At 31.3% G+C, this 23,013-nt stretch overlaps 2 protein-coding genes across 2 annotated transcripts; both read left to right on the forward strand.

Annotated features, from left to right (window-relative positions):
* The first annotated feature begins 4,863 nt into the window (after nt 1–4,863).
* On the forward strand, nt 4,864–6,689 carry LOC130668143 (uncharacterized). Its single transcript, XM_057470259.1, has 4 exons — nt 4,864–5,017; nt 5,953–6,096; nt 6,170–6,319; nt 6,386–6,689. Exons 1-4 carry the CDS (start codon nt 4,952–4,954, stop codon nt 6,539–6,541), a joined length of 516 nt encoding a protein of 171 aa, XP_057326242.1. The 5' UTR covers nt 4,864–4,951; the 3' UTR covers nt 6,542–6,689.
* Nucleotides 6,690–10,082: 3,393 nt separating this feature from the next.
* Nucleotides 10,083–12,618, forward strand: LOC130668142 (uncharacterized). The gene is made up of 4 exons (XM_057470258.1): nt 10,083–10,199; nt 11,882–12,031; nt 12,104–12,253; nt 12,322–12,618. The coding sequence occupies exons 1-4, from the start codon at nt 10,131–10,133 to the stop codon at nt 12,514–12,516; spliced, it is 564 nt and encodes a 187-aa protein (XP_057326241.1). The 5' UTR covers nt 10,083–10,130; the 3' UTR covers nt 12,517–12,618.
* Nucleotides 12,619–23,013: the final 10,395 nt, after the last annotated feature.

The following is a 23,013-nucleotide window of genomic DNA, read 5'->3' on the forward strand; positions in this document are numbered from 1 at the left end:
ACGGCGAGCCCTGATTACTAGGACGTCTTCATACAAGACGGCATCGTATGAGGGACTTTGTGTAGTTGCAGGGGCAGTGCCCATTCGGCTTATAATTGACGAACGTTGCACTTGTTTCAATCTTCGCACTGACAAACAGGCAACCCTTGGATCCGTGACCGGGCAGCCAAATGACGAAGAAGGCCTAGTCTCCCTCAGAAAAGAAACCATTCGCAGATGGCAAGAACAGTGGTCCACAACGGATAACGGATGAATGGCATTCAACTTCTTCCCCGCCGTTACTGAACGTCTAGCGAGCAAACACATCAGCCCTAACTTCTGGCTTACCAAGGTTTTAATTGGTCACGGCTGTTTCAAAAATAGACTCTTCAAGTACGGACTCGCAAAAGATCGCAAATGCCTCCAATGTAACAAAGGGTGGGATAACGTTCAGCACTTACTGCTAAAATGCACTGAGTTCAAGCTTCAGCGTGAGATGCTCCAGAGCATAGAAGGTTGGGTCGCGGAGTGGCCACAAATCGGTCGGGTTCTTGCCTCATTCCCAAAATTAAAAATTTGTAATGGTTTCAGCAAAGATTGTCTCCACCACAAGCTCAGCAGTCAATTCCAACACCGAGAGGAAGGAGGACTACTAAATCGTGGTGTAACTGGTATCCACCCAGTTGTGTCGAAGCATCTGGGCATGGGTTTGCAGAACTTGCGATTTGTGAGGACTCTGTACATCCCGGGTGTCAGTCCGAAGTTAGGTGTGTGTGTGAGAATGTATTGATGTATAGATGGATGAATGTGAACAAAACCGGGTGTGTTCATAGGGAGGCAGGGGAAAAAACCACGTCCCCTCTCGACCAAGTGGTATGTCGACCAATACATAGAATTGGTACCATGGGGGGCCCACTCCAAGCCTCAATTCGACCAGAGTCTCTTTATTTTCTGAGATTGGAGGAGTGATGGGCCCGTTTGAGGTTGGACACGTGGTGGCTGTGGTTAGATACCACGCACAATGAGGATTTTTGACTATACCTTCGGTTAATGTCCACCTTAGTTTCGACTGAGTATGTCGTCTAAGTAGAAGAGAGGGGATTTCGTAGCGTGAGGTTGCTTAAAAGGGTGAGGTATCGGCTTCCGGTCAGCGGAGATGGACTTAGGTCCCGTTACATTAATTAATTGTGCGATTGTGGCCCGAATTGTGCTTATTAGGGTGATTCAAAATACAAAAAAAAATTTTTTTTTTCTTCCAAACAGCCTCAAAAGTTTTGTTTAGATAAAAAAAGACGCTGTGAAAATTAGAGCTCTTAATATTAATATTAACATTGTCCGCATTGCACTTTTCTATTTCCCATAAGAATAACATGGAAAAAATTTTTTTTACGTCTTCTGATTTTTATAAGTAGCTAACGATGCGTCATAGGAATAATTGGCAGGCATATTTTTGTAGGGAATAGAATCAGACCTATTACAAAATATTATTGGACCTTTTATGTAGACAATTTTATTTCCTAGAAGTTATTTGAAATGAAATTTTTTCGAATTCCGCATTGTTTTCTAGTTATTTTTATTTTAATGTCAAGCTCTTAAAATCGATCAGAAGACTATTTTTTTTATGAGCATGACATTAAAATAAAATTAACTGGAAAACAATGCAGAATTCGAAAAAACTTTATTCGGTATAACTTCTAGGGAATAAAATTGTCTACAAAAAAGGTCCAATAATATTTTGTCATAGGTCTGATAGTTTCGCCGGAAAAGTAAGAAAATCTCAAAATTTAATATGAATTCGACTTCAACCTCAAATAACTTTTGAACAAATAGATTCCTCAAAAAATGATAAGAATCTTTTTTCATAGAGCATTCAATTCCCTACAATAATATGCCTGCCAATTATTCCTATGACGCACCGTTAGCTACTTATAAAAATCAGAAGACGTAAAAAAATTTTTTCCATGTTATTCGTATGGGAAATAGAAAAGTGCAATGCGGACAATGTTAATATTAATATTAAGAGCTCTAATTTTCACAGGCGTCTTTTTTATCTAAGCGAAACTTTTGAACCTGTTTGGAAGAAAAAAAAATTTTTTTTTGTTTTTTGAATCACCCTAGTGCTTATACTGTACTGTATCGTTACGGTGACACCCTACCCCCCACTTTTGCTGTAGAATTGTAGCAGCAAGAGAAACTACAGAGAAAACCATTGCCAGTATAGTTCGGTTTGGGTGAGACTCTAGTGATCGATAAAATTGCCATTTTACCGATCACTAGATTCTCAACCCGCGCCTAACGGTCAGAGACCTCCAATCGAGCTCAACACGTGGCTTAGCGGTAACCCAACCAAGTAGCCATCATGCTCAATGCTGCTTAATTTGGGTGATTGCCCGAGCCACACAAGAACCGCTGGGCTGCCTCTATCTCCTTTAATCGTCATTAATAATATAATTTTGTGTTTCTGGCACTAACGACAAATATATCATGAAAGTCAACAATGACCACGAAAAGCTTGACACGATAGTCCAGATAAAGTTTGCCAATTTAAAACAGAAGATCCTAATTAGATATAATCTCAGCGGAATCAACACCTCATGAGCTTATTCTCTTTATGCTCCAATACCTTGGGGTCAATCGCGATACAGTGGGATGCATTCAGCATACGATCAAACTTTGCTGAACACGGTTCCACATTTCATGTGGCAACGACGAACGTGTGACCGAAGTTGTAGAGTATACAAGAGGAGTATTTCAGCGAGATTCTTTGAGCCCTCTGCTGTTTTGCATCTCACTGCTGCTAATATCTGTTGCACTACGTCGTACCCGTGAATACTCAGTGGGCCCACCAACTGATCGAACGTATTCGATCACCCACTTACTCTACATGGACGATCTGAAGGTATATGCTCCTGATGAGAAACACCTTCAGACAGCCTTAAACATTGTAGGGGAGTATACACGGGATGTCGGCATGGATTTTGGGTTGGACAAATGCGCGGACGTTAATCTGATAAAGGGTAAGTGCTCTGATTTGCGCGAAGATATCGAGTTAGTAGATGGGAGCGTCATAGATCATCTTGATGCCGGAGAGTCGTACAAATATCTAGGGATTGACGAGAGTCCTATGCAGGACGTCTCTAAAATCAAAACGACTCTCTGCAGCAAGTATGTGCGGAGACTCCAGAAAATCTGGTCATTAAAACTTTCCGGGAAAAACAAAGTCGCCGCAACAAACATGCTTGCTGTCCCGGTACTTCTTTGCCCTTTCGGTGTCCTTAAATGGGCCCGAAAAGAGCTCAGAGACCTCGACACGATACCAAGACACGCAAAGTCATGAACATGAATCGGAGCATGCACTCTAAGTCCTTAGTCACCAGATTGTACCTTTCCCGGCACATCAGAGGGAGAGGTCTACAGAGCTTGGAGTGTCTATACGATCGTTTGGTTTTGGGTTTAACATATGAAGTTGTCAGTTGCACTGCAGATGAAGGCGACTTCCTTATGCAAATTATTTATCGTCATGAGAATGGGCATAAGGGAGTGTTTTTATATAAGGCAGCAATATAAGCAACAAAATCCCTTGATCTCGGAAGAGTAAACCCACTTATTGAACTCCCCAAAGAGGAATTTAAGAGGTTCATCAGGAACGCTGAGCAGCAAGAACTGCTCAGGACACACATGGACAAGTCCATGCACAGCGTGTTCAACCACGTTCGTGATCATGACTTGTCCACCCAGCTGACGTTTTCCGTCCTTAAGTCAGCTGGCCTGATATCCGAGATGAAGAATATATTTTTGCTTGCCAAGATGGTGTAATCAACACTTTCGAATACCGTGCTAAAGTGCTACAGATGCAGCTACCCGACAAACTGTGTAAAGTGTGTAAGCAACATCCTGAGACGCTCATGCATCTCTTCTCAGCATGTCCTGTGTTGGCAAGAAATGCATACATACAGCGTCATAGCGCTGCTCTGCGAGTACTTTATCACCACCTTAGACATACGCATGATATCGATAAAACACCAGTGCTGCCTTATCTGCCAGGAGATATTCCGCAAGTTTTTGAGAGTGACCGTTGCCGTATTTATTGGAACGTGCCATTCGCAACAACGTGGAAAATAGATCACAATTAACCTGATATTGAGCTCTTCGATAAAACTGTTCGTATCGTTTATGTCATTGAGTTTTCAGCTCCAGCCGAGTATAACATCACGGTTAAAGAAGAGCACAAACACGAGATATATCAGGATCTCCTGTTCGAAATTGACAAACTTCACCCAGGCTACCGTGTCAAACTTGTCTTTCTCATTGTTGGCGTCCCCAGAGGGATGAAGCAGTCGTTTGTGTCTGCACTAGCTAGAATACCAATTTGTTCATCGCAAGTTGAGTTTCTGGCATCGCGGATGCAGAAGGCTGTTATCCTCGGATCCCTCCGTCTCCGAAGACACCGAAACTTGGCCTGCTGCGCATGCTGACTATCTTGTTAATAGAGCATCCTAGCAGTAACGACTTGGCGCTCAAGTGAGGCCCTCGGTAGAGTCGGACTCTTGGGGATAACTCACTGAGCATTTAACAAAAAAAAGAAATACTAATAATAATAAAAATAATAATAATAATAATAATAATAATAATAATAATAATAATAATAATAATAATAATAATAATAATAACGGTTATCGTTATTTTTCTTATTTATTCAATAAATCACAAGATAAAACTGATTTTTATTATTTATTGTTAATGTAGAGGATGTAAACATCCTGTCTCACGATTAATAAAACACTCGTATCAATTTTAAGTAATCAATCTAGATTTTATTGAACAACAATGTATCACAAAAAAAAATCACATAATTACTTTTGATACCAGATAAATTTTATATGAAAATCCGTATAAATAGCTGTGAAAATACATTGTATCATCACTTTGAATTATACTTTGTTCACAAGTTTCAATTACTGTTGGTAAAACCATGAAGCATTTATTGATTCAATTTTTATTGACTGTTTTATCAGTCAATTTAGCAATCGGACAACAGGTAAGTTTTCATAAAGTTTTTCTTTATTATAAAAGTAAATAACTAATAAGAATAAATAAATATTATCACGATTTAAATAAATGAATAATTTGAAGAAAAAGTATCTCATATAAAATTTATATTCTCGGCGCCGCTGGTCGGTTTCTGTTTAAATGTTTGAGTATACAGGGAAATACGGAAATTCAATCAAAACTCAGAGTACATGGTAAAATTATTCTCGTTTTAAATGCCATGGTGCCATATAGTAAAGCCAGAACATTCATGTTGGTAATCTGACGAAAATTTTAATAAACATATCCAAAAATTACGATATGACCATAGTCAAATTTACAAAAAGATTGCGTATTAATTTGTGCTATATATTATCGGTATTAATTTTACTATGACCCCGAAGTAAAAGGTAGCCACATAGCCACGTAGCTATGTAGCCAGCTATACAAGTATCTTAAAATATTATGCAGCAAGTCGGATCTGATGCGTCTTATTACGCAAATATTTTAACCAAATAATGCAACAGATTTATTAAGATATGTTACAGAAGTATCTTGTCTTAGATTCTTTCAAGATCGAAGGAAAATAAAATTAGTGGAAAGATTCAATGTATATATACAAGATTTATTACTTAGATATTATTCTTTATAATAATAATAATAATAATAATAATAATAATAATAATAATAATAATAATAATAATAATAATAATAATAATAATAATAATAATAATAATAATAATAATAATAATAATAATAATAATAATAACAACAATAATAACAATAATAATAATAATAATAATAATAATAATAATAATAATAATAATAATAATAATAATAATAATAATAATAATAATAATAATAATAATAATAATAATAATAATAATAATAATAATAATAATAATAATAATAATAATAATAATTAATAATGATAAATTATCTCAGGCAAAGGTTAAGTTACATAAAATAACAGTTAATACTGTGGCAAATAATCCATTCTTCGATGATTGGTCCGGCGAAATATTTAGTCCTGGTGATACAGTCTCTATAAAGTCTCCAGTTAAAAAAGATTTGCCTGAAAATATGAGGGTAATGTATCTAATTAAATAAAAATAAAAAAAAAATAATAATTCACTGTATTAAGAAACTCGTTTAAAAAAAGATGTCAGCAGTTATTCAATTCGACGGCAATCAAGTTGCTGATGTAGATACAACTGTTTGCGAAGCATTCGATGATGAAACTCTTGGTAAAGATATTTTGGCAAAAGGAATACCTGACGGTAAATTCCCCAAAAATTGTCCAGTAAAACCCGTAAGTATTTCTATTCAATAACTCAATTCCTTATAGATTTTAATTTGTTATTTCATTTATTTACAGGGTAGTAATTTTGAAATAAGCAAATATATTATTACCAAAGATAAAATACCAGAAGGTGCACCAGACGGTAAAATAATCGCTGATGTAACTATTTATGAACCTGAAAAAGATCCGTATGTAACAATTCATGTCGAGGGTGAATTGACTCATTTTTAAACTCGACCCGGAAATTGATTTTTTATTTCAAAGGATCGTGTTTCCGCGAATAATGGTTTTGATTTTATTATTTTAATCCATGATTACATATATTCTTTATAGATAATTATCCTGCTTGTATAGATAAATAAATTAGATGCTGCATAAATTATTTTTTAATTTATTTATACCCAGGTAGAAAATTGTCTTAGTTGGACAAGTTTGAAACTTCAAAATAGCTTTATTTTAGCTTAACATCTAAGTCTTGTTTTGTAAGCTTTATTCTAGGTTTTTATTAGAATGAATTCTATGACAGTCTTTAGAGTGTAACTAACCTTCAAATATACCTTTCTGTTACCTTTTTTTCCACGCGTATGATAAGATTCGTTCTAAGCTTGGATTCTAAACTTAAAACTACCTTATCTGCTAACATTACTCCAAGTGTACATTGAAAACTGAAATTTTAGGTTAATTAGGAGTTTGTGTTATTGTTTATAAGTGACAAATGAGTTCGATTTTATTTGCAACATATGTAAAGAAAAATATTTACTAAGTACCTAAGTAAGTTTTAATTTTTTAAATTATTGAATCACAAGTTTTTAATGTTCATAATAAAAAAATTTGTATTTTTTAGAATGTCGTTACATTACAAGCATAAAACTGATTATGTTATAAATTACTGTTAAAACGATGAATGACAACCATAAAAGAACATTTACTGTTTTATATTTCTAAAATATATATAACACTATACATTTAATGCCCAATATCTGATGTTTGTGTACAGAAAAAAATATAATAAAATAATTTTCTCTGTAAACATGTTTTCAAACTTGAATTACCAAATCTATTCTAGCTAAGAATAAGATATATTTTTAACCTTATAATAAGCTGAATTGTCACTATTTATGCAAGCTAAATCTGCAAGCTTTGAGTTAGCGATCCAAAGCGTTACCAACTAACCTTGTGTTAACCAAAGTTTGTTAGCTCATTTTAGGTTAAAACTGATAAAATTAGCTTAATACAATCCCTTGCGACCTTCAACCCACTCTGGAAACACTCTGGAATCATAGTCAGAATGTAAACATTCTAAATCCAGTATGTTTCCAGAGTGGTTTTGTGCCCTTTTTCCAGAGTGAAACCAAAGTGGTTTCAGAATTGATCCAGAGTAGATCAAAGTGTTTTCAGAATGGACTCAAAGTGAATCCAGAATGAAATCAAAGTGTTTTCAGAATGGGCCCACAGTGAGTCCAGAATGGAATCAAAGTGTTTTCAAAATGGGCTCAAAATGAGTACAGGATGAAATCAGAGTGTTTTCAAAATGGGCCCAGAGTCGATAAAATTTAAATACTAAGGAATAAAAAAAATTGGGTACTTTCTAAACTCATAAATCAATAATAATCTACAGAAAAACAATTTTAACCCCAATTTTTTAATTAACTATGCTTTTGTTAATTAGTTAATTTTTACTTGTTGAAAGTTTACATAAAAACTCTGATTATTTCCAAACTAAAAACCCCGAATTTTTTTTACTTCTTAAAGCTATTCTTGAAAGGGTTTAGAAAAGATAGCTGGTGAAAAAATAAAAAAATTTCGATTTTATTAACAATCTAAGCCATTGAAAAATAAAAAACGTAAATAAAGCAATCAAGAAAATTTATTTTTTTGATTATTTTGTTTTTTTATTGCTGAAAGCTATATAACAATAATTTGAAAAAAATTTTTACTTGCATTGTTTAAATAATTGTCATAAACAAATACATTGCTAATTAGATTTAATAAGATTTTTTTTTGGGAAAAAAACGCTTAATAAAAATAAGGAATTTTAAGAAAAAAATCGTTTCTTAAAAAAATTTTTTTTGCTAAACAGCGCATTAGCTAATTAACAATTTTTTTTTTTTACTCAATATTGATATTAAGGAACCATTATTTTTTTTAAATAATTATTTATCATGTTCTGTTATATTAGAAAAAAAATTTTTTTCATTCATTTATTATTTGTTTATTAAACAAACAATTTGTTGTAAACAAATAAATTTTCACGCCATATTTTTTTCAAATACTAAAAATAACCATGCGTTTTATTTTGTAGAAAAAATTTTTTTTTAATCTTTTATATAATTTTTTAAATTATTGTACACTTGGACTTGTCGCTACCTTTCTGTTCTTCTCTATTGTTATTAAAATAACTTATTGAAGGCACAACTACAACACTTCAAGTCTTTTTTATTATCCATTAATCATTAAACAAATCGAGCTTGTAACCGAAGCTCTAACTCAATTGCTTAAGGAATTATGAATAACAGTAATTTTTATGAATACTTTGTAATAAATACAAAAAAATTATTAATTAGCAAATTCGCTTTTTAGCAATAAAAAATATTTTTTAAGAAACAATTGTTTTTTTAAAAATTGTTATTTTCATTAAGTATTTTTATCCCAAAAAAAAATTTTTGCTTTGACCCGGGTTTTAATGTGAAAGACTTGAGAGAAAAATTTGCTGGGAGAAGATATATGTGAAGGAGGAGAAAGTCACTGGTGCTAAGCAGCAGTGGAAGTAGTTCAGTGTTCGCCGCTAGATCGCGCCCAACTTATGATTGTCCTGTTCCTGGTTAGATAGGTGTTTCAGAGTTTTTATATTCTATATTTAAAAATAATTCTGTCACGGCTATTTCTCTGTTATTTGACAGAGTGACAAGTGCCTGTTTGGATGGTCATATAGTAGATGCTATATTACATTGTGACAATAATGTCAAATATTTTTGTTTTCTTGAAAAAATTGTTTTTACAATCCAGAAACATAAAATACGTTTCAGGTAATGACAAAAAAAAATTGATTTTTGTATTCAATAAATGCTCTTGAATATTCTTAAAATAATATATTTCGGTGAATTTTTTTTTTCTTTCAGTATTCATTTACTCTGAATACCCTCTGGTTTGAGTATGTATTCACTCTGATCCCACTCTGATCCCACTCTGGAAACATTCTGGAAACACTTTGGTATCAGTTTGTGTTCAATGTGGATGCATAACGGTGTCAGTATGTATCCACTCTGGATACTTTCTGGAAACACTTTGGATTTACTCCATATCCGCTCTGGAAATACTCTGGGTTCACTCTCAGAAAAGGGCACAAAACCATTCTGGTAATACTCTGGAGTCCGTATGGTTGCATCGTGTTACCAGAATATTTCCAGAGTGTATCCAGAATGTTTTTAATGTCGCAAGGGAAGCTTATTCCATTGATTTCTTACTACCTGGGTACTCAAAATTTAATTTAAGAAGCTTAGTTTACTTAATATAATTTTTTTTTTTTTCAAATTTATATGCCAGTAAGGAGTATACGCCGGATAGAAACAATAATAAAGCCCCTAGTAGTATTGTTATTAACAATAAATAATAATAATAATAGAATACATAACATCCTGTCTCACGATTAGTTTAATACCACGTATCAATTAAAAGTAATCAATCTAGATTTAAAAAAAAATTATATAAGAGATTTAGTTATTAGATAATTAGGATAAAAGTAAATAAAAATAGCGGTAAAAATGCATATCATATTAAATTTCAATTTTTTCATGAGTTTTAATTACTTGTGAATAACATCATGAAACGCTTGTTGATTCAATTTTTATTGACTATTTTATCGGTCAATTTAGCACTAGGACAAGGAGATGTAAGTTTTCATAAATTTTTAATTAATTCCAAACTTAAATAACTAATAATAGAAAATAAGTATTATTAAGTATTTTTTAACGGCAGCTAAAAATTTTGTCTATTTATCTCGAATATCACTAAAAACAAAAAGATTTAGCGTATTTTAGTCCTCGAAAACTTAGAAATTTTTTTTTAAAGAAATCAATTTCGAAGCAGTTTAGGTTTCCACTATATAAAATGGTGTATTACCGTAAGAAGGACGGTGTGGCTCAATAAGTTATAGATCAAATTGAACGGAATATAGTATAGGGCCGGATAGCTCAACTGGTAGAGCACTCGGCGCGTTACCGAATTGGTCTGGGTTCGATTCCCAGTTTGGGCTATCTATATTTTTCTCAATTTATCTATAAATTGTCTTATTGAGAGGTTTGCATGTTTAGGTTTCCACTATATAAAATGAAACCTAATTTTCGAAGCCCCTCTTCCCTATATATATATATATATATATATATATATATATATATATATATATATTAATTAACAAATCAATTCCGTATACACTAAATCTTATTTTTTTTAATGAAATTCAAAGTAAATAAAAAAATTATCAGTTATCGTTGCAAAAAACAAATTTTCCATTTTTGCGGGCAAAATGATGTACCCCCTAAAAAAGGTAGAAATAAAAATTCTGGATTCCAAATGAATTCGATTAAATTAAATTTTTTTGCAAGTAATTTACATGAAGAAAAATTGTATTTTACATAATTATTGGATAGAAAAGAAGAAAAACAAATTTTAAATAGTTTTTTTGATAAAAAAACGTCATTAACATTTTTTAACTGACAATTGATTTGTGAAAAAGTTAAAAAAAAAAAATTCAAAATAACGCTTAATTATATTTATAATAGTGATTTTGAAATGTTTAAAAACCATTTAAAATATAAAATTTTGGGGGCACCCCGTTTTGACTACCCTACCCCATTTTGCCCCCCTTCCCCTATAACGTACGTTTAATGGTACAAAGATTTGTATACATATATGGAAGAAAAACTGATTCTATGACTTTGACTATGATTTTGACCCGGGCAACGTCTAGTTTTGCAGCTAGTAATTGTATAAAATGTATGATAATCACAGTTAATTCGTTAATTTTATGTTACGGCGGTAAATTTAAAATAAAATTTTTTTTTTTTTTAATTCATTTTAAATATTATTTAATTTAATAACTAAATTGTTTATTTGAGAAACCCCATAAGTCAAGAAAACAAAATTTTTCAGGAAACACAAAAAACATTTTTTTGGAAAAACTTGACATTAAAATAATCGAATACAATAATGTCAGCGTTTCTGAAAATGATTCCAAAAAGAAAAATTTAATTTTTTAACTGAAACAACATTTGAAATTTATTTTCCAAATAAGCGTGAATTCTAAATAAAAAAAAAAAAATTTAGTTGTAAAACTAAAACTGAATATGTTTATTTGAGTCATTGACTTATGGGGTTTCTCAATTAAATGAAATTGCTGTCACTCCGTTAATTTTTTTTTTATCGTTGATTTGATGCATATTTTGATTGATTGCTATGGAGGGACATCTAGAGAATCCAAAAATGCAAAAAACCTAATTTTGTTAAAAACATGACTTATGGGGTTTCTCAAATAAACGATTCAATTATAAAAATGATAAATAAATTATATTCTAGCCAACTGCTGAGCTCAAATTTACTAATGTAACAATCACTAATGTGCCAAATCCATATTTGGGTGATTGGAGTGCTGAAATTCTTAGTCCTGGAGATATAGTTACTATTAAAAGTCCAGTAAAAAAACATATACCTCATGATATTATGATGGTAATTTACTCGCTAATAAATTGATAATAAAAATAAAATAATAAAATAAAATAATTTATTACTTAAAAATAGATGGGTGGAGTAATGGAATATGAAGGATTCGAATTCGCTAACTTTAACATTCCAGCATGCGATGCATTTACAGACAAGGCTTATGGTGAAGATATACTTAAAAAGGGAAAACCTGATGGTAAATTTCCTAAAAGTTGCCCAGTTGCACCGGTAATTATTTTTATTATTTATTTTATTATTTTTATATTTGTAAATTAATTTATTTTATTTATCGACAGGCTGACTATTATGAAATCTATAAATATAAAGTTTCAACAGAAAAATTACCACCGGCTGTACCAAACGGTAAATTTTCTGGTGTGATTACTGTGTATGAAAAGGGTAAAGATCCTGCTTATGTGAAAATAGAATTCGATGGAACATTATCACACAAATTACCCGGAGTACCTGGAGGACTTGGAATCGGCGGATAATTTTTAACTATTTAGTTTTGGTTTTTTTTATGTTGACTATGGCAATAATTTCTTTTTTGAATTGATAGTTCGGGCTATTAGTTTGTATAATCAAATAACTAACATTATTATTATAATGATAATTACTTACTTGGGTAAATTATAATAAATTAGTTACTTATAAATATTGTGTAAAATTCATTTTAACCAGAAATTTGATGATAATATATATTTCTTTGATGATTTAATTTTTCAATCCTTATAAATTTGTTTTTACTTCAAGAAGCACTACACGGAAAGAAAATTATGGCAGCGGTTCCAAAAATTTTGTGAAATTTTTTCCTATACCAACATAGGAATTACGACCATAAATTATGGGAGCGGTTCCTATAATTATAGGAATGTTTCCCATAATTATAGGAATAGTTCCTATAATTATGGGAATGATACCCATAACACTATAGGAATGGTTCCTATAATTATAGGAATGGTTCCTATAATTTATAGGAATACTTTCTATAATATTATGGGAATCATTCCTATAATTTATGGGAATGGTTCCTATAATTTATAGGAACCATTCCCATAAACTATAGGAACCATTTCCATAATATTATAGGAATGGTTCCTATAATAGTATGGGAACTATTCCCATAATATTATGGGAATGATTCCCATAATGTAATTGGAATGGTTCCTATACCATTATGGGAATCATTCCCATAATATTATGAGAATAGTTCCCATACTATTATAGGAACCATTCCTATAATATTATGGGAATGGTTCCCATATTATCATGAAAAAATTAATTTAAAGAAGTGTGGTAATCACTTCTACAATACACAGAAATATTATTAAACATAAAAACAAAAATTCAAAAATTGAAAAAAAAAATCGTATTTGGCAAAAAAACATTAAAATTTTTAACAAGAATTTTTTGTCAATACAAAACATTCAAGAAAATTCAAATTTTGGAAAATTTCTACATTATTGTGCAAAAAAAGAATTTTATGATATTATAGGGATGGTTCCCATAACATTATGGGAATAGTTCCCATAATATTATAGGAATAGTTCCTATACCAATATAGGAACCATTCCTATAATAGTATGGGAATGATTCCCATACCAATATGGGAATGGTTCCTATATTGGTATAGGAACTATTCCTATAATATTATGGGAACCATTCCCATAATGGTATGGGAACCATTCCTATATCATTATGGGAACCATTCCCATAATGGTATGGGAACTATTCTCATACTATTATGGGGATGGTTCCCATAATATATGGGAACCATTCCTATAGTAGTATAGGTACTATTCCCATACCATTATGGGAACCATTCCCATAATGCATAGGAAAAGTTCCCATAATTTTCTTTCCGTGTATGCTTTTTGTGTGCTTTTTCTTAAGCATTTTCCTTTTTAATATCAATATTTTGTTTAGAATGATTCCTAGTAAATTGCCTTAAGTAAGTAAATACTTATTCATGAAGATTCTTTAGCAAGTCCTCTTACGAAAGATTTAAAAAAGACTTAATGGATAAGATGTAAGCATCAATAAGTTAATGAGTATCTTTTCAAAGGTTTCATAAAGTTTTACCCCGAGTCAAAATTAAAACAGTAGTTTGAGCCTCCAAAGCCTCAGTCTGTTTGATGTTGGGCTTGCCGCTGAGTGTAATATGTTATTTAAGTCCTCGATGTCCTAAAAGTAGTGTATGGAGGAGTAAATCACCTTTTTAAAAAGATGTTTTAACCCTCCAAGGCCTACCATACTTTTAATCTGTAACTTCGAATGAGCTCAATTCTTTAGCATGATATTATTGTTATAATAATATCTGCGCTCTAAATACATAAAGATATTTCCAACTGATCGTGAGCGTCCGAGTAGCAGTGCGACAGTGATTGTGCTTCATATTCGTAAGGTCGTGGTTTTGAATTCCGGCGGCAGCAGTTTTGTTCAAATTCTTTGGCAGTTTCAGTTTTCCAATACATCGTTTATATTTATTGTTCACATAAAATAAATAATTAATCATATACTAATAAGCCAAAGGTTCTAATTATTCAATTCGAATTTCGAATGACAGTACTATTCTATTCGAACGTCTATTCGTATAACGAGCTATTATTATTAATAGTTTAAATTTTATTGTTTTTAATCTTACGACAAAACATTTGTTACTAAAACATTATTTTTGGAATTCTTAAATTTTAAATTTTTTTCGATGATGGCGGCCATTTCTAATAAGTGGCCCCCTTTTCCCTTCTGTTTCTTCACCAATTGTACGCGATCCGATGAGTCTTTTTCGATCAATAAATTTAGGCTCTGGAGGCTTATTTTATCTTTTTAAAAGATGATTTGAAATTTGAACCTTACGGTGGTAAAAGCGGACAAATTTACCACATTTAGGTTCAAATCACCTTTTTAATGCATGGATCTTCATATTCTAAAAAGATAATTTGAAGCTTCTTACCCTTGTGTAGGATTTGGAGGCTCCAATCACCTTTTTAATTTTGACTCGGGTGATTTTCGAAAATCGAATTTCTAAGAGATCTTGACGTTTTGAAGTTCTAGGAAGCTATTCTGACTAATTTCGAGATGATGTCCAAGTGTACGTATGTAAACATCTGTAACTTTTGAACGAATGGACCGATTTTGACTGTCAAGGTGGCATTCGACACGGCTTGTCAATGTCTGAAAGCTGTGAAAAATTGAGCTTGATCAGTAGGGCTCGTTCAGAGATATTACAAAAATGAAATTTTTTCAAAAATGTTTTTTTTGGATAGCTTGTAATGTGCTCGATAGATCGATTTCAAAATGGACTGGGCTCTAAAACTTTATAAGCCGCGCCGAATGCGACCTGAACCATCAAAATCGGTTTATTCGTTTTAGAGAACCGTTGTCGAAAGAATTAAAAAACTTTTATATTTAGTATTTTTGAAATTTCTCAAAAACGACTAGATCAATAAATTCTAAAATCTAATCAGCTTCAGAACTCAATAAAACACGTCGATTGCTACCTTAACCGTCTCAATCGATCCATTCGTTTGAGAGATATCGTTGGAAAAAAAATGGTCTAAAACTTTATTTTCGAAAAGAACGGCACACAAAAGTATTTTCGAGCTTTAGGAGCTTGACAATGTATTCACAACAATTTTTCGTACTCAAGGAGCTCGAAAACAGCGCACGGAAAAAACAGTTCTGTAAAAATGATAGAAAAGTCTGTAAAATTGACAGATGTTTCTCTGTCAATTAAATTATGTAATTTTTACAGAACCAAAAATGTAATTTTTACATTGTGAGTTCTGTAAACCTAAATCTGTAATTTTTACATTTTGAGGCTGTAAAAGTTACATAGTGAAGTTGTAGAATTCACAGAAGTATTTATGTAAAAAATACAGAGCAAGTTATGTAAATATAATATCTGAGAAGAGTATAATTTAGGTAGGGCAATTCTTTATGAAAAAAAGTTTATTTTTAAAAAATGAACAAATTTTTATTATATTTTTTGAAACAATTAAATCAACTCTTAGAAAATATTACTTTTTTAACTTTTTAATTACTTTTATGAAAAATTAATCTTATTAATTACAGGGCATGTCTGGTCGCAACAAATCATTGATTAATTTTTTTAATAAGTAAACATTGCATAACTTTTGGTAGATCGTCAACACATTTAATTAAATTTCATTTATCACTAAGAATAACTTTATAAGCGTGATAGTGTTTATCAAAGCTAATGGTTTGTAATGGGTACATCACGAAAAATAATTTATCACCTACAATGTAAATACCAGAAATCTTGCCAATAGAAGGGCCATCATTTTCATCAATATATGTCACAATTACAGTATCATACAGTAATTTCTTTCTGTACATTTTTCAAAAAATTGTTCAAAAACTTAAAACTGATGTAAAAAATTCTGAAATATTTAAAATTTTTTTTAAAAAACAAACTTCAAAATTACGAAACGATTCTGCAACGTATATATAAACACCATACTCATATTGATTTTACATGAACTATAAGTAAATATTACATAAAGTAATAATGTATAATCTTCAAAAGAAAGATGTAATTTTTGCAGAATATTATCTGCTAGTATTACATTATGTTATTTTTAAAAATAACATATTTTATCTGTAAATGTTACAAATAATATCATCGGTAAATTTTACAGATTTTTTTCTGTAACTTTTACAGAACTGTTTTTTCTGTGCGGGAAGTTTTGGGGCTGTCCCGCAGGGTCAACCGATAGACCGATTTGTTTTTAATTATTTGGAAGAGTTTGAGGAGGCGTAACGAATAAAGTTCAAAGGCAACTTTCATAAAGACCACCTGAATATATATATCCTTTGATGGCAACAGTTGTTCATTTAAAAGTAGGTGTCGACTAGTTATGATCAACTTGATGACAACTCCAAGGTAACTTCACCCGAAGTAACTATTGTTAACTACAATCCGGATTGAACTTTCCTAGAAAGTTGACGTCACAATACTGCCGCAACTTGTCGCCGAGCTGGCACAAAAAACTGCCGTCAAGTTGCCGTCAATTTATGCATTCTCAACTGATTGCATTCAGCTTGGCAACCTCCCTGATAGCCACTTTTCAAATGTAATTGCTCAACAAGTTCCACAGCTAAACATTCACGGCTAACTTAACGACAAGTTTCTGGTAAACCTTGGCTGGATAATACTTGCCTGCAAGTTGATACACATTAACTGCCGGCACCTGAATGTAATTTGACAGAAAAACTTGCCATCAATTTAAAGTGAAACTTTCAATTGACTTAACGGCATCGTCTGACAATAACACTTGTAGTCAAATTAAATTCAAGTTACAGTCAGTTTACTGTCAACTTAAAGATAACTGCTTGCTCTCCAACACATTCCTATAAGTTAGCTTTAGAATACAGCAGTAACTTGAAGATAACTTGTGGATAATGTGGCTATCAGGGCTGTAGCGTCAGTAGATCGACGCTTACTTACCATCCAACTCCGCTTACAGGGTATCTAGAGAATGATTTCCTTTACATCTGCTCATTTAATAATTTCATGATTTTATCAATTTATAATAACGAAACTATCTCAGAAATTATCGTTATCCCTTTCGATATGCGAATAATGCAATTAAACTTTAGTTTACGACAAACAGTACATATTATGTACTATTTGATGTCAATTTTAGCTCAACTGGTAGTTGGAACAACTACTTTGAGTTCATAAATAACTGATTTTATCTTCAGTTGATGAAAATGAAAGTTATTGCGTCAGGTCCAATTATCGAAAATCGAGTTTTCAACAGATGATGATGTCGTAAAGTCCTAGAAACTATTCTAGAGATTTTGGAATCGACTTCCACGTGTGTGTGTGTGTGTAAATGTTCTATGACTTATTAATTAATTAACCAATTCAAAGGGTTCTTGCAGTAATCGACAGAGTCTCTCAGTTAACTTTCCCGTGAATTTTAGATTATTCGATCTCGTAGACTCTGAAAAATTTCAAGACCAGAAAAAAAAAAATTCATTTTTTTAATTTTTTTTTTTTCATTTTTCAGAATTGACTCAATAAATCGTTTCCAAAATTCTGTCAGCTATATAATGGAACAATACGCGTTGATTGTCACAAGAACTATCTCAATTGATTCATGTGTTCAAGAGTTACCATAGAAGAATGGAATAGTAGAAAACGTTTTTTTTTTCGAATATCTCTGGAGCGACTCTGTCGATCAATGGCAAAATTAAAAAAACTTTAAAGCATATTCATTAAGTCATTCTTTCAAGAGATACTGTTCACGATAGAAATTAAAAAATAAAAATTTACCTGATTTTTCTCAGATACACGGAGAAAAGTGAATGGAATATTCTCCAATGTAACATAGTAATTATTACCACGTAGCATGGTAATGCAAATTGTTTTCGCCGTATTATTTATTTGACATAGTAGTTTGTCCGATTTTGAATGGTAACGCTAGTCATGCTAGCATGATAATCATTCCTATGCTACATTAGAATCATTCCTATGCTACATTGGAATTATTACAATTTCGATGAAGCTGCTTCCAATTCAAGGTAGTAAGGTTACTGTTAAAATAAGGTTTGATAATTAAAAAATTAGGTTATTTAATTAATAATAAACAAATTTTTAACTGATTTAAAAAATTTTTAAATAAAACAAGAAATATTAACATTAACATATTTTAACATGGGTTAGTTTTATTCGAAAAATATTATAATAATTTAATTACTTCTGGAAAATAAATTTAATTAATATTTTCTTGTAAGTAAAACTATTAATTATGAATAATTAATGTAGAGAAAGTTAACAATTATCTGAATTAAAAATATTAAATCCAGCGCTTTGGAATATGGATTTTTCCATCTGCAGCAGTGACGATACGTTTGGTAGAATAACATTTTAAATCAGAATACAATAAACAATGATACTTGTCAAATAATACTTGAGTTTCGTATGATTGATAATGTTCATTAAAATAATATTCATTGATATAAGTATTAATTACAATTAATATATGTGCAGGTTATATTGGACGTATATACTATACAGTAGCGCTTAATATTTAAATTGCTTTCACCCTATACAGCATGAGACTCAGTACCAATCTAGCATGGCTTTGATGACTATGCTACAAAGTAATATTTTCCAGTAGCATGATTACTATGTAGTATGGTAAATATTACCAGAAGAATAGAAATTATTCCCATGCTACATAGTATCGATTCCTATGCTTTAAAATATATGACTGGTTACCATGTAGAATGGTAATAATTACCATTCTCTTCTCTCCGTGTAGCACATAATATTATTGATCGATTGTTCCAAAAATTACACTAAATTTTTTGTCTTATAGTCTCTTATATTCACCGCATAATGAATTGTGAATGGTTTGATATTGTAAAAATTTTGTCTACAAAATATTTAAAAAATTATCGTTTTCTGAATTTCCCATGGATATTTCATACTCTAACGTTATAATTAAATTCCATACTCCTTTTACTCTTTTGCACGACTCATGATGCGAAGCATCAGAGTGTGCTTTTATTCCTATTACTTTTATGTACTTTTACCCGAATCGATACGTTCCATTAACAATCATCGTTATCAATAATTCAAGATTTAATTGTTTTTCCAAATTTTGTTTGGTTTTTTTTTAATACCATTGAGTGAGGCAAAACATAACTTTTTTGGAGCTCAAAGAGCTTAAAAGTGTATTCATAATAACGAGTTTGAGGTCAAAAACAGCGGAAAGTTGTGGGGCTGGTCCATAAACAAAAACAACAGTTAATAAGCTCGAAAACCCGAAAATACATAAATACTAATTTTTTTAAGCTCTCTGAGCTCGAATCTAGAGGTAAGTTTTATGGAGTTGGTCTATAGATTCGAACGCTACTCAAATTTCCATTGCTGCATCCAATTTTCTCGTTATTATTTTTTTAACTTCCCGCTGAGAAAATTGTAAATTTTCAAAAATTCGGGAAGTTATTGGTTTCGGTCTGATTTACGAAAATCGAATTTTCACCAGATGTCGACGTTTTGAGGTCCTAGAAAGCTATTCTGACTAATTTCTCGATGATGTCCGAGTGTATGTATGTATGTATGTATGTACGTACGTACGTATGTAAATACCTGTATCTTTTGAACGGATGAACCGATTTTGAACTTTAAGGTGTCATTCGACGCAGCTTGTCAATATCTTGAAGCCGAGAGAAAATTGAGCTTGATCGGTATGGCTCGTTCAGAGATATTCCAAAAATAAAATTTTTTCAAAAATGTTTTTTTTTGATAACTTTTAATATGCTCGATGGATTGATTTCAAAATGGACTGGGCTCTAGAGCTTTATAAGCTGCGTCGAATGCCACCTCAACCATCAAAATCGGTTCATTCGTTCAAGAGAAACCGTTGTCGAAAGAATTAAAAAAAAAATTTTTTTTTATTTTTTTTGAAATATCTCAAAAACGACTCGATGAATCGAATTCAAAATTCGATCAGCTTTAGGACTTGATAAAACGCGTCGATTGCCACCTCAACCGTCTCAATCGGTTGATTCGTTTGAGAGATATCGTTGGAGAAAAAATGGTGAAAAACGTTTCTTTTCGAAAACAACAGCATACAAACGTATTTTTGAGCTCGAAGAGCTCGAAAATGTAGTAACAATACTGTTTTCGAGGTTCCTGAGCTCGAAAACAGCGGGAAGTTTTGGGGCTGGCCCGCAGGGTCAACTGACAGATCGATTTTTTTTTTGTTGACGACAGAAAAGTGGTACATTTTTTTCACTGAATGGCGTTGAAATGAAATTTTTCACACATATACGGTAATACATATTTATTCGTGTAAAACACGAAAAATTCAATGTTTTATTGTGAATAATTATAAGGGAACTCGATTTCACGGTTAATTATAACAATTCATTTGTCTATTTATTCATATTTTTCGCACATATATGGATGTTGAAGTTATATCATTTTTGACGTAACTAAGCAATATTGTTGATTATTATTTGACACATCAATAAAAAAATGTGCATATTTAAATTGAAGCGGTAGAATACGTAAAATATTTATACATATGAAAATCCTTTTTTTATGAATAAAAAAAATATTTATGATCTACGAAAATTGCTAAAACCATGACATACGTATTAAACAGATTGGATTTATATAACCAAATGTATTCTCAATTGGAATTCAATGATTGCTTTCAAATAAACTTTTTACAATTACTAAAAAAAATATGATTTTCACCTCGACCCACTCATTGAATACCAATATAAACAGCTTGAAAAACGTTTGTTGATTGTTCAATATATCTTTACGTTACACTGTAACAAATATCTATGAAATTTATATATTTTTTATATTTTTGACAAGATATGTGGTTTCACATACAGTATATAATTTTAATGTACTTTAAGAGCAAATAATATTTATTAAATGTCAACAAAATTTCAAGTTGCGATCAATATTTGGCAGGCGTTGTACTCGAAACAATGACAAACTACCTCATATTATTAATTCGAGCATCACTCTTATTTTTATCAAAATTAACTTGACAGCAATATAAAACAATAGTGATTAACTCTGAATGATTTTATTTCTCCTTCACTGTCCAAGAATATATTTAATTATGAAACATTTGTATTTAGGTTTCCAGGAAATACAATGAAAATTTATAAATTCATTGAAAGATGTTATTTTTCACTGTTATAGTCGATATAATTTCATGTACACAGAAAGAAAATTATGGGAAGTCATGCTATGCATTATGGGAATAGTTTCCATAATATTATGGGCACTATTCCCATATCATTGTATGAACCATTCCCATAATGATATGGGAATCGATCCCATACTTTAATGGGAACTATTCTCATAATATTATGGAAACTATTCCTATAATGTTATGGAAACTATTCCCATATCATTATATGAACCATTCCCATAATGGTATGGGAATCGATCCCATAATATTATGGGAACTATTCCCATAATATTATGGAAACTATTTCTATAATATTATGGGAACTATTCCTATAATGTTATGGAAACTATTCCCACATCATTATGTGAACCATTCCTATAATAGTATGGGAATCGATCCCTTACTATTATGGGAACTATTCCCATAATATTATGGGAACTATTTCTATAATATTATGGGAACTATTCCTATAATGTTATGGAAACTATTCCCATATCATTATATGAACCATTCCCATAATGGTATGGGAATCGATCCTAGACTATTATGGGAATCGATCCCATACTATTATGGGAACTATTCCCATAATATTATGGGAACTATTTCTATAATATTATGGGAACTATCCCTATAATGTTATGGAAACTATTTCCATATCATTATATGAACCATTCCCATAATGGTATGGGAATCGTTTTCACACTATTATGGAAACTATTCCCATAATATTATGGAAACTATTCCTATATCATTATATGAATCATTCCCATAATGGTATGGGAATCGATCCCATACTATTATGGGAACTATTCCCATAATATTCTGGGAACTATTTCTATAATATTATGGGAACTATTCCCATAATATTATGGAAACTATTCCTATATCATTATATGAACCATTCCCATAATGGTATGGGAATCGTTCCCATACTATTATGGGAACTATTCCCATAATATTATGGAAACTATTTCTATAATATTTCGGAAACTATTTCTATAATATTATGGAAACTATTCCTATAATATTATGGGAACTGTTCCTATAATGTTATGGAAACTATTCCCATATCATTATATGAACCGTTCCTATAATGGTATGGGAATCGTTTCCATACTATTATGGAAACTATTCCCATAATATTATGGAAACTATTCCTATATCATTATAGGAACCATTCCCATGATGGTATGGGAACTATTCCCATATCATTATATGAACCATTTACATAATGGTATGGGAACCGTTTCCATAATTTTCTTTCCGCGTATGTTTATAAATATATTA

The sequence above is a fragment of the Microplitis mediator genome, chromosome 5, assembly GCF_029852145.1.
Source record: "Microplitis mediator isolate UGA2020A chromosome 5, iyMicMedi2.1, whole genome shotgun sequence".
Classification (NCBI taxonomy): Eukaryota; Metazoa; Arthropoda; class Insecta; order Hymenoptera; family Braconidae; genus Microplitis; species Microplitis mediator.

What these genes read in the sequence shown, in the direction of transcription:
- LOC130668143 (XM_057470259.1), top strand. Translation starts at nt 4,952, where the DNA reads ATGAAGCATTTATTGATTCAATTTTTATTGACTGTTTTATCAGTCAAT. An exon ending in ATTTAGCAATCGGACAACAG is followed by an intron (nt 5,018 to 5,952) that starts GTAAGTTTTCAT and finishes AAATTATCTCAG; the next exon opens with GCAAAGGTTAAGTTACATAA. An exon ending in ATTTGCCTGAAAATATGAGG is followed by an intron (nt 6,097 to 6,169) that starts GTAATGTATCTA and finishes GTTTAAAAAAAG; the next exon opens with ATGTCAGCAGTTATTCAATT.
- LOC130668142 (XM_057470258.1), top strand. Translation starts at nt 10,131, where the DNA reads ATGAAACGCTTGTTGATTCAATTTTTATTGACTATTTTATCGGTCAAT. An exon ending in TACCTCATGATATTATGATG is followed by an intron (nt 12,032 to 12,103) that starts GTAATTTACTCG and finishes ACTTAAAAATAG; the next exon opens with ATGGGTGGAGTAATGGAATA. An exon ending in AAAGTTGCCCAGTTGCACCG is followed by an intron (nt 12,254 to 12,321) that starts GTAATTATTTTT and finishes ATTTATCGACAG; the next exon opens with GCTGACTATTATGAAATCTA.